We start from the raw sequence: 15,920 nt of genomic DNA on the forward strand, positions 1-15,920 counted from the left end.
GGCCTGCCTCCGTGGGTGGGTGCACACTCCGGCCCGGGACTGTGTCATAATCGGCTCCGCAGCTCCCGTCCTGGAGCCTAACACCGGCGCCCCCTAAACCGGGCGAACTTCTTCCTCCCCCCCCCCCGCCCCTCCTCCCCCACCGCAACAGGGTTTCTCGCTGTGCCATCAGGCAGGGCAAAGGGGGTCTCAAGCTAGCCGGGGTGAGAGAAGAGCCTCCGGAGCATCGGCGACCGCTCGGACCCGCAAGCTCCCCGGGAGATGTGATGCTGCGGCCGAGAGCGCGCACACCCAGGACTCGGCCGCGCAGGCGCAGACAGCGCCTCGGCAGCCGCCCGCGGGGGGAGCCGGGCGCGCGCGGTCGCCTAGGCAACAGGGTCGCCGCTGCCCCGCGGAGGCGTCATGAGGTCCAGCCCGGCGGCGGCGGGCCAGAGCCGGCCCCCCGACAGCTCCCCCAGCCTGGCTGCGCACTCTCTGCAGGCCTCCGAAGACGGTAAGAAATAGGGGGAGGACGCGAGCTAGGCGAGCGCGCCCTGGGGATGCCGGAGACCCTCGGCTGGGGAGCCGGGCGGGGGGGGCGTTCCCAGCGCGGGGCGGTAGGGGGTCCCCAAGCCCCGCCAGGGCTCGGACCCTCGCGCGACAGCGTGTGCTGGAGGAAGGTGTGACTCACGGTCTCCTGGAAGCGGAGCTTGGGGCTTCTCCGCTGCATTTTAATCAATCATTTAATTAATTAATTTGTCGCTGCTTTTTAATCAATTATTAATTAATTTGTCGCCACCCCGGAGAGTCAGATCCACTGAAGAAAATTTTGAGATCGTTCAGACATTGCACTGATGTGCCCCCTCGGTGGTCCATGTTATATATCCCTAGCAAAGATAGCATAGTCTGCAGGCGGATTCCCCGCCCCCCCCCCACCCCCCCAGCTTTCCGTTTTGGCCACCGCTTCTGGGCGCTTGTAGCCAGGGAATGGGCCAGACTCCAGCGTGCTCCCGCCCGGTGTAATGGACTTCGGTATGCTCCTCCTTTGGCACCAGTTGGTAAAGAAATTTAAAAGATTTAAGTAAGTCTTTCTAAGTCACATTGCCAATTCCAAATAGAAACTCCAATTCTGAATTCTTCACCCTGGAATTTTCCAGTACCTGGCTGTTCTCTTATTGGAAGGCTGGGAACCACCTCCGTAGGGATAGATCCCTTTCTCTAGAAATGCGTTGCTGGGCTGAAATCATTTGCAATACGAGCTTCAGCATAGATGAAAAGAAAAGAAACTTGGGTCTGATTCTTGGCATTTGCCCCTTAGCTAATTCTTCCTAGGTTTTACTTTGCAATGTGAAGACAGTAATTTTCTCCTCAGGAATCCAGTATAGGAAATAAATAAATAAATATCAGAGCCTTAAAATCCAGACATACCACAGATTTCATCATACTTTAATACAGTTTTAACTAAAGTAAAATGTAACTGAAAAAAAAAAAGTCTCAGGACATTTTTAATTTAAACTTGGAGCCAAGAATCAGAAGAATATTGATGTGACTTTGTTTAGCTACATTTAGCTTGTGCCTTCATAAAATGAGTTGTCTTTTGAGTCTTTAATTGTAATAGCTCCTTAATTAAGGAGCTGGTGAGAGCCCAGTAGGGGTGGACACATGCTTTATATGTAGGAGACCCATGTCCTATCCCCAAGGACAGCGGTCCTAAGCACCACTGGAAGCTACTCTCAAGTGTTACGTGGTTGCTCAATCTCTGTCAAGTATCACCCAAAAACAAAACTATGAAAAGAGAGTTTGAAAATGCAAGATAGGCTCACCTCCCACAGCTGTCGCCACATCAGCTCACCCACTGGCCTCAGTCCCTGGTCTTCAGATTCATGACCTGGAGCTTTAAGGAGATGCGAGCCCAGTGCTTAAAACTCCTGGACATCACTGGTCCCCCAGGCTGAACATTCTGGGGCGCCCTCTGGAGGGGTTGTCCAACCTGCCAAAGCCCTGGCAGCTGCACCCACACACCACTGCTGCCATGGTGCAAACAGCCTGCAGCCTAACATCACAACTTCACCAAAAATATCTGAGACTCATCCCAGTTCTACAGATCTTGAAGTTTCTGGACCACTTGACCACTTACATAGCCTACCAACACCTCCAATACCACAGTTATGAAATTCCAATAGAAACACACCAAATTAGATGAGAAAGTAGAATCCAGTTAAACTCAACAAACAAAAACATTAACACTGAAGGCTCAGTTAGTGACAGACATCTTAGTAAACCCCAAAGACTTAACAATCCTGTGATAAGGTATAATGATTTTCACAGATTTTCTTTCTTTCTTTCCTTCCCTCCCTATTTCCCTCCCTGTCTGCCTTCCTCCTTCCCCCTTCCTCCCCTCCCCCTCTCTCCTCCCTCTCTCCTCCCTCTCTCCTCCCTCTCTCCTCCCTTCCTCCCTCCCTTCCTCCCTTCCTTTCTTCCTTCCTCCCTCCCTTCCTCCCTTCCTTTCTTCCTTCCTCCCTCCCTTCCTCCCTTCCTTTCTTCCTTCCTCCCTCCCTTCCTCCCTTCCTTCCTTCCTTCCTTCCTTCCTTCCTTCCTTCCTTCCTTCCTTCCTTCCTTCCTTCCTTCCTTCCTTCCTTCCTTCCTTCCTTCCTTCCTTCCTTCTTTTTGGCCACACCTGGCTGTGCTCAGGGATTACTCCTGGCTCTGCACTCAGGGATCACTCCTGGCAGGCTCAGGGGACCATATGGTATGCCAAAGTTTGAACCTGGGTTGGTAGTATGCAAGGTAAAAGCCCTCCCCACTGTACTTTTGCTCCAGCCCCTTCAAATATGTTCTTTTGCTAACATTTTAAATAATTTCTTTAGCTATTTAGTTGTAACAAGTAATATAAAACAAATTACTGTGTGCTTGCTAAAAGGGAAGGTTTGAGGAGTGTTTGGAAAAATTGGGACAGTGTTGAAAGAAAGATTACTCAAATGATGGAATTAGTGTTGAACATTTTCTTAGTTGCCAAGCCCTGTTATGTACTGGAGGTTAGTTCTCTTCATGGGTCACTTCCAGATTAGTGTCTGTCCAACTTCAGTGAGTGCCTCTGTGTCTAGTTTCAGAAGGTTTTTTTGTGTTTTTTTTTGCTTTTTGGGTCACACCTGGCGATGCACAGGGGTTACTCCTAGCTCATGCACTCAGGAATTACTCCTGGCAGTGCTTTGGGGGACCATATAGGATGCTGGGAATCGAACCTGGGTCAGCCGCATGCAAGGCAAACACCCTACCCGCTGTGCTATTGACCAAGCCCCCTCAGAAGGTATTTTTATTCTTTCTCCCATTCCCTGTTTCTCTTTCCTTTTCCTTCATCCTAAATCCCATCTTATTTTCTTCCGTAGCATGACTCTGCATACTTTTATATGTCTTTGAAAGAAGTGTATTTGTTAGGAGGCGGTGGGGAAAATGCTCCTGGAATAATTTAGATGTGATTAAAGTTAGAAAATACATTTTTCTAACAGTTAGAAAATACATTTTTCTAACATTTCAGAGACTGTTGGCGATGCCCAGAGACAATATTTGAATCTATCTATGGAAAATTCACGGAGAATCAATCCTTTCGTATTGCACAAATTACGTGAATTAGACAAAGACATTAAAAATGGGTAAGGAAGACAAAAAATTATGAGTAACATTTATTGATATTTGTACAGACATTTGAAATGCTCGTAAAATGGGCATACTTTTCTTTATTTGTTGGTTTTTATTCTACATCTGGGGATGCTCAAGGCATGCTCCCAGATCTATGCTCAGGAGTCACTTCTGGCAGTGCTTAGGGGACCATATGAAATGTCTGGGATTGAATCTGGGCTGGCTGCAAACAAGGCTATCACCTACCCACTGTACCATCACTCCGGCTCCTGGACATACTTTTTAATCAGAAGAGGGGCCCTGTTGTCAAGTCTAAAGGTTGTGGAATATATGACAAAGAGCTCTAGACCATCAGTCATCTCCAAATCGCATTACACGTCCGGTCGCGTTGGAGACAACTGATGGACTAGAGCTATTACCGACTGGATTCCACCGGACATCAAAAAAACACCTGGCCACCTGTAGGATGACATTACTTTGCCCTTTCCCTCCTTGCCACAAGTAGCTTGTCCCGGTTTTACCCAGAGTTTAGGTTTACCCCAGTCACACCCATCAAGGTGTTCCTGAATCTCTCCCATCCCTGTCTCAGCTGTTTAGCTATAATCACTTCTCCATGCTCTCTTCCCCAAAAGAGTTAATCCTCGGCTTTCCCTTAATCCGACTCTGCTAATTTGCAAGGTCAGACCTTCCTAGGATACTGAATTTATATTATATAAGTTAATATTGCCTTTCTCTTCTTCTTGTGCCTTTTGAATAATTTACTTTAAAGCTATGACTGTTTTGTATAGACACAAGAAGACAATATTATGTTTTTATAACTTGGGAATTAATTGGCCTCGAATATTCCCTCCCGGGCCTCTGCTTTCTCCACTTAAGCCTCAGTTGCCCTCAGCTCCTAGCACCCCAAAGTAGGGTCCCCGAAGTGGGACAGGAAGGATCCAGGGCAAGCGGTGAGTTATGTGCTACCCTGGCATCGAGATGGGCCTGGCCAAAGTGCCTAATTCTTAACTATAAGTTAAGAGCTGCATCATAGACAAATGCTGTCATGATCCAATAGTAATTATGAGACTGGGACCCTGCCAGGGATAGGAAAGACTGATGTGGCCTGAGCACTGTAGTCTGAGATTGAGATGGCCCCAGGAGAGCAATTCTATAAGCTTTAATGCATCTCTTATTGTGTCCATACAAAATAATTAATATTATGAATTATTATATGTTTGCTGGCTCAGGAGAAGAGAAACACATTCATGGGACTTCGCCCTTGGGTGGATCCTCCTGCTGAAAGAGAATTAAGTCCTAGGAGAAGCATCCCCTAAGGGAAAGGAACCTTACCCTATTGATGGGGACCACACCTATGTGTATGCCCCAACCCCCTCATGCTGTGGAGATTTAACTAGGCTGTAAGAGGGGGTTGGGGGGCCAGATCCACGAGCCAGATCCACGGGGCAGATCCACGGGGAAAGATCCAGGAGAGCGGGAGAGAAGCGGAGGGAGAGAATGAAATAAACGGATCGAGCAACCAGTTTGGCCTTCTTCCTTCTTCCTTCCGTCGCCTGCCCTCGACTGACGGCACACACAGCGGTTCTGGGGCACCGGACGCGGGCGGTGAGACAGAGCCGCCCGGAGAGCCCGCGAGTGCACGCGCCCCGGCGCTCTTTAGTTTTTTACAGCCACCCACCTATGAGATGGTCAGACTTCTTCATCAAGACCCTGAACGAACGGTTTGAGCTCTTCGTGTTCCTAGAGCCAGCAGACACCATTGGGCTACACTAGCATGTGACAGGGATGAATCGAGACATTACTGGCGCCCGCTTGAGCAAATGGATGAGCAACAGGATGACAAGTGATACAAGTGATGACAAAGAGCACTAGAACTGCTGACTCAAATTGGGTCCTTTGTTTTTGTGAGTCAGATTAATTTATGTAAATAATTGAAGGCTTTAATATCATTATAAAGTTAAGAATCTTTACTTTTTGTGGATAAATTTGATATAAAAAGTGCTTTGTAGAGGGGCTGGAGCGATAGCACAGCAGGTAGGGCATTTGCCTTGCATACGGCCGATCCGGGTTCGATTCCCAGCATCCCATATGGTCCCTGGAGCACCGCCAGGAGTGATTCCTGAGTGCATGAGCCAGGAGTAACCCCTGTGCATCGCTGGGTGTGACCCAGAAACCAAAAGAAAAAGTACTTTGTAGAGTTCAGAGAAAGAGTACAGGAAGAAAGACACTTGCCTTACATGCAGAAGACCCAGGTTTTGAATCCTGGGCACCACATGTGGTAGGTCCTCTGAGCACCACTGGGAGTTACCCCCAAGCAGCACAGACTAGGAATAAACCCTGAGCACTGTCAGGCGTCACCCATCTCTAGACAAAAAAAAAAATGCTTTGTGAAATTAATAGGCATTTGCCTTGCACACAGGTGATCCAGGTTTGATTCCTCTGCCCCTCTCGGAGAGCCCAGCATGCTACCAAGAGTATCTCGCCCACACGGCAGAGCCTGGCAAGCTACCCATTGTGTATTTGATATGCCAAAAACAGTAACAGTCTCTCGATGGAGACGTTACTGTTGCCCACTCGAACAAACCAATGAGCAATGGGATGACAGTGACAGTGATACAGTGATACAATAGTTTTAGTTTACCTATGTTATAGATATTTAGTAATTTTAATTATCTATATTATATCTATGTTTAAATATAAACCACTATGTGGTATGTACTTAGTTCCTTTACATGCAATCATGATAACATATATAAATATACACATGTATATTTATACAATACTTTTTTTCATTAATGAGTTTCTTTGTGTTTCAAAATCCCATTTTGTAATTTTACAGACTGGAAGTAATTTCATTGAATTTGGCTGGTAACAATCGCTTAATACCAGTAGAAAGATTAACAGGTGAAGATTTTTGGATTCTTTGTAAAGTTTTAAAGAAGATCCGAAATATTGAAAGTACGTCTCCATAAGATTCATTGCCTCCTGCTTTTCATTTTCCTGATTTTAAGTTTTTAATTTAAGGAATATCACCTTCTGTTTGTCTGTATTCTCCAGGGTTGGATGTGAGATATAATACCATTGGTGATACTGGTGCGTTATATGCTACAGAATTGTTTCAGGTACTATTTTACTACAAATTGGGCTCTTTATTTTCTTCTCTCCTCAGCAGTCAGTTAAGAACCAGTTCTTTCTTTGAATTGTATCCCCCTCCTTCCCCCCCCAAAAAAACTGTTATAAGTTAAGCCTTTATTGCAGACTTACCTTTTGGAAACTCACCTAGCGAAACCAATGCACTGTAATTGTATTTTATCTCAACAGTGTAGTCAACAAAATTGTATTTAAAGGAAAGGCTTTGTTTCAACCTTGGAAGATACAAAAATACAGGTGTATTTTTTGTTGTCAGTTGAAATGTTTAAAGCAGCATGTATCATCTTTGATTCCTTCCTTTTTCATTTTCTGTCTCTTTATCATCTGCTAAAAGCCCTTGTGATGAACTCTCAATGACCTTAAAATTATTATATCCATTAAAAGGAAAATAACATAATATGGAGTGGTATGGTAATAAAATGGTAATAAAAATATTATGAACTGACAAAAAACTTGTGATTATTCTCAATAATCACAAGTAGAAATGTTTCAAAGTCATCATCAAAACATTCTTAGTTCTGCATACAGTTAAATCACTTAGTTTAATCATGCACATACTTGGTTTGCAAAATATTAAGGGTGATTGGAAACCTTAATATTTACACTGGTAATCCACTAATATTATGCATTGGAAACCCATTTGTGTATTTAATTTTCAATACGGCCAGTACCTCATTATCCTAGTTTGTCTTTTTGCAAACTTTGTGGCTAATATTAAATCCTGACTTTGATTTATTGGTCTAAACAATATAGTCTAACATTGCAGTCATGTTGCTGTTTAAATGAAAATGATTATTGCCCTCCTTAATTGTAGATATTTTACTAGTATACAATAATAAAAAAAAATATTGTTCTGTGCTTGTGTGCTCCATCCCTATCCCTCACAAGTTCTTAAGTGGTAAAAATACCAGGAGCATCTTTGTCTTATTGCGCGATGCTGAGTAAGGTCTTGTATCACTCCTTGATATGGAGCTATTGAATGGAAAGACAAAATATGGTTAGAAGCTTGATAATTTTAACCTTCCATCCTATCATCACCTTGGAGAAGGACAGGGACTGGTAATGGAGTTAATCATCAATCATGTAAGAACTGGGGAGATAACTCAAACTGTAGTGACATGCCTAGCAAGTGCCAAGTCATGAGTCTGATCCCTGGTACTTCATGGTTCCCTGAGCACCATGGGGTACAGCCCTGTTGGGCCCAGAGCACCTTGGACCTGTGCCCAGCTAAGATGAGCCCTACCAGGAATTACCCTTATAATAAATATAATATAAATGTTAAAAAACTAGTAGTTGGCCATGCCTAAGTAATCCCAGTAGTATGCATTGGAGAGCTTTGTGGTGACCCCACATATGCAGGGTCACAGAGCAAAAGTTCCCACACTTCATATTAATAAAACCAGAAAAGGTGATAAGAGACATTGGATTTACAGCCCAGCACCTGGAAGTTCTGATGACAGCAGTGAACATCTGAAGTGGGGTGAGGATTGTCTTGTGGGGCTGACGCCTTTTCTTGTATGACCTGAGTTCCCTCCAAGTTGCTGGTGTCAGAAATGAGTTAAATTGCAGTACACTCATCTGGTGTAGCAAAGAATTGTCTTATGCAAGAAAATTGACCCTTCTCGACTCCACCTCAGCCTCCCACACTCCTTCAGTTTTCAGAAGTATGAATATGGAACAGCCTTGGTAAAAGAGAAACATAAGAGGGAAAGTTAAACAAGTAAGTAAACAAAAACCCGGACTTTAAGAATTTCTGACTTTCTTAACATTTAAAGTAGCTAAAATATATATACACATAATACAATTGATTTTTATATAATTCATATATAATTTCTTTTCTCTCCTTATAGAAACACCTGAATCTCAGATATATAAACCTCATGTTTAATGGTATTGGGCCTGAAGGTGGAGAACTGATTGCTAACGCATTATTTGTAAGAATTTCCATATCTCAGAGTGATATTTTATGTGGGAATTATTGTTTCCTGACAGCTTGGACCCAACAAAGCGAAATATTAACTTGAATTTTAATTTTGTTAATTTAAAATTTGTTATCATGGATTATTTTAATATAATGGGAATGTATATTTTATTACTGTAATTAAATATGGGCATTTTATTAGCACTTTTGAGCTCTTTTAAAAAAAATATATAGATTTGGAGCCAAAGAGATAGTACAGCATATGATACTAGCCTTGCACACAGTTAATCCAGGTTTGATCCCTACCACCACTTATGATTCCCTGAGAACAGCCTGGAGTAATCCCTGAGCACCTCTGGGTGTGGCCCCCCCAAACAAAACAAAAACACATTGATTTATTTTAATTTTAGTTATTTTGGGTTTGTGGGGTGGCAGACCTCAACACATACAAGTCAGATGCTCTACCAGGAAGCTATTTCCCTGGCCCCTACTTTATTAAGATATGTAATCACATATATAAAAATTAGCTTTGTGGACTGGAGAGATGGTACATTTGGCAAGGCACTTGCCATGCAAATGAGTTTTGAATCACCTCAGTCACCTAGGTTTGAATCACCTCAGCACCCAATACATGGACTCCCAAACACCACCAGGAAGTGATCCCTGAGCCCAGAGTCAGGAGTAAACCCTGAGCACAGCCTGCTGTGGCTCCAAAACACACAAAATCAATCCTTTTAGGGCTGGAGATACGGTATAGGAAGTAAGGCGTTTCTGTGACTTGGTTCAAATCCCCGTCACTACGTATGGTTTTCTAAGCACCACCAGAGGTCACTCCTGACCAGAGAGCTAGGGATAGCCCCTGAACATTGCCAATGTGGCCCAAACACACCTCCCCCCAAAAAAACTCTTTTAAAGTGTTTAGCTGCTTTTAAAGGTATATTCAAATTTGTGCAGTCATCAACTATTACTGTTCTTAGAACATTTTCACCTCAAAAAAGAAGCCCTTATCCATTTGAAATCCCTCTCTATTACTCCTCTTCATCTACTCTCGGCCTCTGACAGTCACTAATCTACCTTCCGATGAGAGTACCTAACACTTGATTTCATATACTTGTTATAATGCAGTATGTGCCTTTGTCACAGGTTAAATATTTTCAAGATTCATCCATGCTGTAATATACTTTATTCCTTTCATTGCTAAATGATATTCTCTTGTATGGATATATCAACATTTTGTTCATTTGCCTGTTAAATAGACATTTGCCCTCCCTCCCTCCCTCCCTCCCTTCCTTCCTTCTTTCCTTCCTTCCTTCCTTCCTTCCTTCCTCTTTCTTTTTTTGGTTTTGGCCACACCTGGCTGTATTCATGGCTTATTCTCTTAACAAGCTCAGGGGACCATATGAAATGCCAGGATCAAACCCAGGTTGGATGCATGCAAGGAAAGCTCCCTATCCCCTGTACTATTACTCTGGCTCCATTGACTCTTTAAAAAAAAAAAAAAAAACAATAATAATGTAAGCCAACAGCCAGCTGTGCTGGTGGTTGATAGGGACCAGAGTTACCCCCAGAGAAACTTGACCTGTTATATGTACCTGTTGGTTTCATGCTTAGATCCAGTGAGTATGCTTGGGGTTCATCTGGTGCGAGGAATCAACCTCTGGGTCTTGCACATGCTGGGGATGTGCTTTAGCACATAACTACATCTTTGTCCCCTCCTCATTGACTTTTTATTTTTGACAACTGTTGAGAATCAGTCTTAGTATTACTTGAGATTAGATGGGTTTGTGTCTTTGTTCTACAGTCCATTCTAATAATCTTTGAATATCCTTGCCAGTCCCACATGAATTTCTTTAGTTTTCTAGTAAGTTTGAAGGTAAAAAGTGTGAACTCTCCTGTTTTCCTTTTTAAGACTGTGTTGTGATCTAGATCCCTTATATTTCTAGTGTGATTTTAGGATAAGTTAATCATTTTTCTGCAGGAAAAGCTGTTGGGATAGTTTTAGAGAATTGATTTTAATCTTTAGTTCCATTTTGAGAGTACTGTCACCTTAACTTGCATTAATCTGTGAACTTGCAAAGTTTTTATACTTGTTTCTGTCTTCTTTAGTGTCTTTTCAAATATGTTTTTATTTTCAATATAAAATTTGCCCCTCTTGTTCAACTTTTAATAGTATTTTACTCTTTTCTAGCTGTTATAAGTGGATTTATCCTTTTTTCTTTTCTTTTTCTTTATTGATCACACCCAGATATGCTTAGGTCTTACTCCTGGCTCTGTGCTCAGCGGTTACTTTTCAGCATTTGGTGCCAGGTGACCAAACCTGGGTCAGCTGTGTGTTGTACTCTCTCTGGCCCTAGATGAAATTTTCTTTACTTTTGAATTATTCACTGCTACCTTGTAGAAATAAAAATTGAGGAATGAAAAAATAATACAAGGATTAATGAGCACACTTTGCTCCCCAAATATTGCTCCCCATTATCACATGATTCCCCCAAGCATTCTTGGGTGCAGCTCCGAATGCCCAGAAATGTGGCACTGGAGGTTCCAGCTCCAGTACCCAGGGGGCATCACATATGCAGGATCTTGCAATGAACCTTCCACCAGATTGAAAATTGCCAGGAGGGGCCCCTGCGTTTCCTGAGTGCTATTTTGGATGCCAAATAAACAAAATTGATTCTTACATATTTATCTTGTCCTGTAGTCTTGCTAAACTCATTTATTAGTTCTGTCGTGTATCTGTGTATGTATTCTTTACATAGAAGACCAGGTGAGGGCCAGAGCAATAGTACAGCAAATAAGGTGCTTGCCTGGCATGTAGCTGACCCGAGTTGGATCCCTTGAACCCCATATATTCCGTGCCCTCCCCTACCACAAGCCCATCAGGAGTGATCCCTCAGCGCAGAGCCAGGAATAAGCCCTGATCATCGCCAGATGTGGCCCCAAAACAAAAACCAAATAAAACAAGACCATGTCATGTGCAGATTATTTTGCTTATTTTTTTTTTGCCAAACTACCTTGGCTAGAATAACCAGTACAATGTTAAATGAAAGTGATGAGAGTAGACATCCCTGCCTTCTTCCTACTCTTAAAGGGAAATGAATTAATTTTAAGGATATTGTTTCTACTTCTTACCCCCACATTTACTCATTACGAAATAGCTGTAATTTTCTTTGTGATAAATTTCTTTGCCAAAGAATATGAAAAGAAGGAATTAAACATCTTGGGGAAATGCCTAAGAAATTATATTGTTTTAAAAGTGATGTGGGGAATGTGCAATTATTGCTTAATGGGCATAATTAGGAGATGATAGAAATGTTTTGGAACTTACTACAGGTTATGTCTGCACATAATATATGTGAATATATTAAAAACAGCAAATAGTACATTTTAAAATAGTTGACTTTTTGTTATATGAATTTCAACCACCTAGTGGAAAAATAGCAGTATCATTTTATTAAAGATACATTTACAGATTTTCCAGTGGAAATTTAGTAAAAACTTGTTTAATACACTGTTCATTGGGCAGTTGTTTCTAGAAATTCTTAAGAACTGCTAGTAAACTAATTTGTTTTTGTTTGGAGGCCACACCAGTGATGCTCAAGGGTTGCTTCTGGTTCCTAACTCAGGAATTACTTCTGGTAGTGCATCGAGAACCATATGGGATACTGGAGATGGAATCTTGGTTGGCTGCGTGCAAGACAAGCACCTGCCAGCTATACTATCTCTCTGGTGTCCTAATATTTTCTGATTATGGGAGATTGATGTTACTTTTAAGGAATATATCCTTATATTTGTTAATGAAAAACTTTCCTAATTTATGCAATATAACAAAAATTATGTAGATTACAATTTTAACTAAGTTTTGGCCTTTTCCTTTGCAGATGAATGAAACTCTCAAATACCTACGAATGACTGGAAACAAGATTGAAAATAAAGGTGGGATGTTTTTTGCTTCAATGCTTCAAATGAATTCATCTTTAGAAAAATTAGATCTGGGTGACTGTGACCTGGTGAGTAAGTTGATGAGAAAATCACCTGGATATTGCATCATTCTCTCTGGCAATCCAGTGTAGAGTATATATCTATGACACTGGCAAATGGCAGTCTTATGAATGGCTAAGTTTGCCCTTAATGTGATATTAGAGGAAAAAGGTTCTTCCCTCTCACATAACAGTGTCATTAGTAATATCTGATCATACTAAACAATATACCAGAAGATCCACTAATAGAAGAATATCCCTAAACTTTCATTCTCAGCCTTTAACCTGGATGAGATTTTTTTGTGCTGGAGATCAAATCTAGGGTCTCACAAATGCAAAGTAGGACTATACCACTGAGCCACATCCCTGTGTGGTATTTGAGGGGCAGGTGGATGTGTCTACCCGAAGTACTCAGTGCATGGCCCTGAACATGGGTTTTTGCTGAGGTCCTGTTGTACGAGGTGCCACCAGTACCACCTCACAGTGCTTGGGGGTCAGGCCATACCTAGCCATAATGGGGAGGTCTGTTGTGCCAGGGATCAGATGGGATGGGTACATATTTTTCCAGCCACCTGCTTGGACTTTTTAAAGGAAAAGATTGTGTTCATTACAAAGAATATTTCAGTATTATAATATAAAATTTTTTAAATGTTTTAAAATATGTGAATAGTGATACATTAAAATGGGACTGGATGGATGTTATAGGAGGTGAGGCCCTTGCCTTGGATGTGACTGCATTGGACACAACCCTGGTTCTGGTCACCAGCACCACATTTGATCCCCTAAGCACTGTGCCCCCTCCATACATAAAGAAACAAATACAGAGAGAGAGAAAGTCCTAAAATTATGCTCAAAGCTGCCCTGAAACCTTATCTTGTCTGATAATGAGATGGATATTTTGTGTGTCTATATTCTAAGATGAGTTTTTTTAAAAGACCTTGAGGCATACTATAGGCATACTATAGGGAAACTGTTATATGGTCTCAATGATGCAAGATGCCTGAGAAATGCAATTAGATCGACTATGCAGTTTTTTTGAGCTAATGAATTCTGAATCTTAAAAAAGGTAGTGGGAGGACAGAGGCTGAATGATAGTACAGTGGCTAAAGCATTTGCCTTGCACACAGATAACCCAAATTCAATCCCCAGCACCCCATATGGTGCCTGAGCCTTTCCTAGAGTGATCCCTGAGTGCAGAGTCAGGAATAATCCCTGAACACTGCTAAGTGTGACCCAAAAAACAAAAAAAGTGAGTTACAGGGCCTTGAATCAATTGAGGCAACTCCCCCGGCCTCTGAACTGTGGGGATCCTCCCTTGCACTGCCCTCTGCCCTCTAGACAGCTCAAGGAACCTGCACCAGCTAAGACCATCTCTAAATCCAGTCAAGTATGCTTGGTCCCATTGGCCATGCTAACAACTGGTATCATGCAGATACAGCCACCCCACACAGTCTAGGGACTGGTAGGAAACTAGAGTGTCTTCACTGTGTCCCTGAATACCTCCACTAAAGCCCTGGTGACTAAACAAGTGGAACTAGACCATGACTGCCTGTCCCACTGAAGTACCATTAAAAGGTATTGGAAATAGAGTGATCCCAAACGGTAGCCATTAGTATGAAATAATGAATCAAATCAGTAATCAGATAATCAGGAATTTAACTCAAATATCAAAAGATGCCACCATACCCCACCCAGGCTGACCCTCATATCGAGGCAGCTTGGAGGGAGGCAAAGAGAGGGACTTACCTAACAGAGCCATCAGAACCCTGGCAGCCAAGTATCTCCAGAACTTAATTGCCACCATGCTCACAGCTGATCTCCACAGGCTCAGACAAGCCTCATTTAGGAGCGAATCAGCTGAAAAACTCAGGTATGTGGGTTTTGCGACCAAAATCTCCAGACCAGGGATGGGTGACCTCCCCCCATCTCCCTGGCAAATTCATTGGCAGTCACGCCCATGAATTTCCTCTGATCATTAATTGCCATGATCCACAGATTCATAAATAAATCTCGGAAGAGAGCAACAAGCTATGGAGATACCTCCAGTCACCATGCATTTAAAAACTTAACTCCAGCTGTATCAACCTATTTAAGATGTTAAAATTCCTGAAGTGACATCTCTTACTCTACACCACTAATATACCAGGAGCAGCACACCACATTGGATGGAGTGTAAAGTAGAAGGCAACTGATCTCAATTTTTTTTAAATGTACCTATTAGCACACAGGGCTCAATCTGTAACAACATGTTAGTAAATATCTTATACAGTGGCTTAATGACTCCAGGCTGAGATACAATAATCTTCACACACTTTCTTCTAAGGTAACTTTTATCATCATTTTTAGTGGATTATTTATAACAAGCAACACAAAATAAATTATTTAGGGCTTGCTATTGAGACAGACTTAGGTGGTGGTTGAGAAAATTCAAAGTACTGATGGTGGGAAGCTGTAATGGTGGTGGGATTGGTGTTGGAATATTTAATGTAATAAATTATTGTGAACAATAAATAAACTTAAATGTCAAAACCCACAAAATTCTAAGGACATTCAGGAAACAAAGGAATTCTGCTGCACAAGCACATGTGGACTGTAATACAGGCAAGTCATCGAGTTCATCACAATTCTTGAGCCTCACCAAGGAGGTCCTCAGATAAACACTCCATGAAATGGCTGTGGAAATTAAGCAATCACTGGGGGGGGGGAATCAATAAATTCAATAACCGATTCTAGGTGTGAAAGAGTCCATATAAATGGAATTAAAGGAGCTAAAGAATAGCAAGCGATAGCAACAGAATTCTGAATGCGGAGAACAATGTCAGCGAACTTGATGAAAAACTACAACTAAGCATCAATAACAAAATGGGAAAAGAAAGAAAATACCAGAAGAGAATGGAAGGTACTTAATGGATAAAAGTAGGGGGAGAAACAAGAAGGAACAGTACGGTAGGTAAGGCACTTGCTTTGCATGAGGCCAACCTTGTTCCATCCCAGGTACCCCAAATGGTCCCCTGACACCAGACTGATGCCTGAGTGCAGAGCCAGGAGTAAGCCCTGAACACCACTGGATGTGGAGAGGAAAAAACAAACAAACAAACAAAAAGAAATAATCTCCAAGTTACAGGAATACTAGAAGGAGAGGGAAAAGAGAAAGGGGAAGAATGACTGATGAAAGAAATAATAGCAGAATTTCCCATCTCTGGAGGGAGGCTTCTACATAGATTCAAGTTGCCCAATGAGTACCAAACAGAACTACA

At 42.2% G+C, this 15,920-nt stretch overlaps 1 protein-coding gene across 1 annotated transcript in view; it reads left to right on the forward strand.

Annotated features, from left to right (window-relative positions):
- Window positions 1-391: 391 nt before the first annotated feature.
- Window positions 392-15,920, forward strand: part of LRRC34 (leucine rich repeat containing 34) — a 39,401-nt gene continuing 23,872 nt past the window's right edge. The window contains exons 1-6 of the mRNA XM_055125548.1: window positions 392-493; window positions 3,515-3,629; window positions 6,455-6,573; window positions 6,673-6,737; window positions 8,616-8,699; window positions 12,565-12,693. Coding sequence (XP_054981523.1) covers window positions 403-493; window positions 3,515-3,629; window positions 6,455-6,573; window positions 6,673-6,737; window positions 8,616-8,699; window positions 12,565-12,693 — 603 coding nt within the window. The 5' untranslated portion in view covers window positions 392-402. The remainder of the gene's footprint in view (window positions 494-3,514; window positions 3,630-6,454; window positions 6,574-6,672; window positions 6,738-8,615; window positions 8,700-12,564; window positions 12,694-15,920) is intronic.

This window comes from Sorex araneus, chromosome 2, assembly GCF_027595985.1.
Source record: "Sorex araneus isolate mSorAra2 chromosome 2, mSorAra2.pri, whole genome shotgun sequence".
Taxonomy (NCBI): Eukaryota; Metazoa; Chordata; class Mammalia; order Eulipotyphla; family Soricidae; genus Sorex; species Sorex araneus.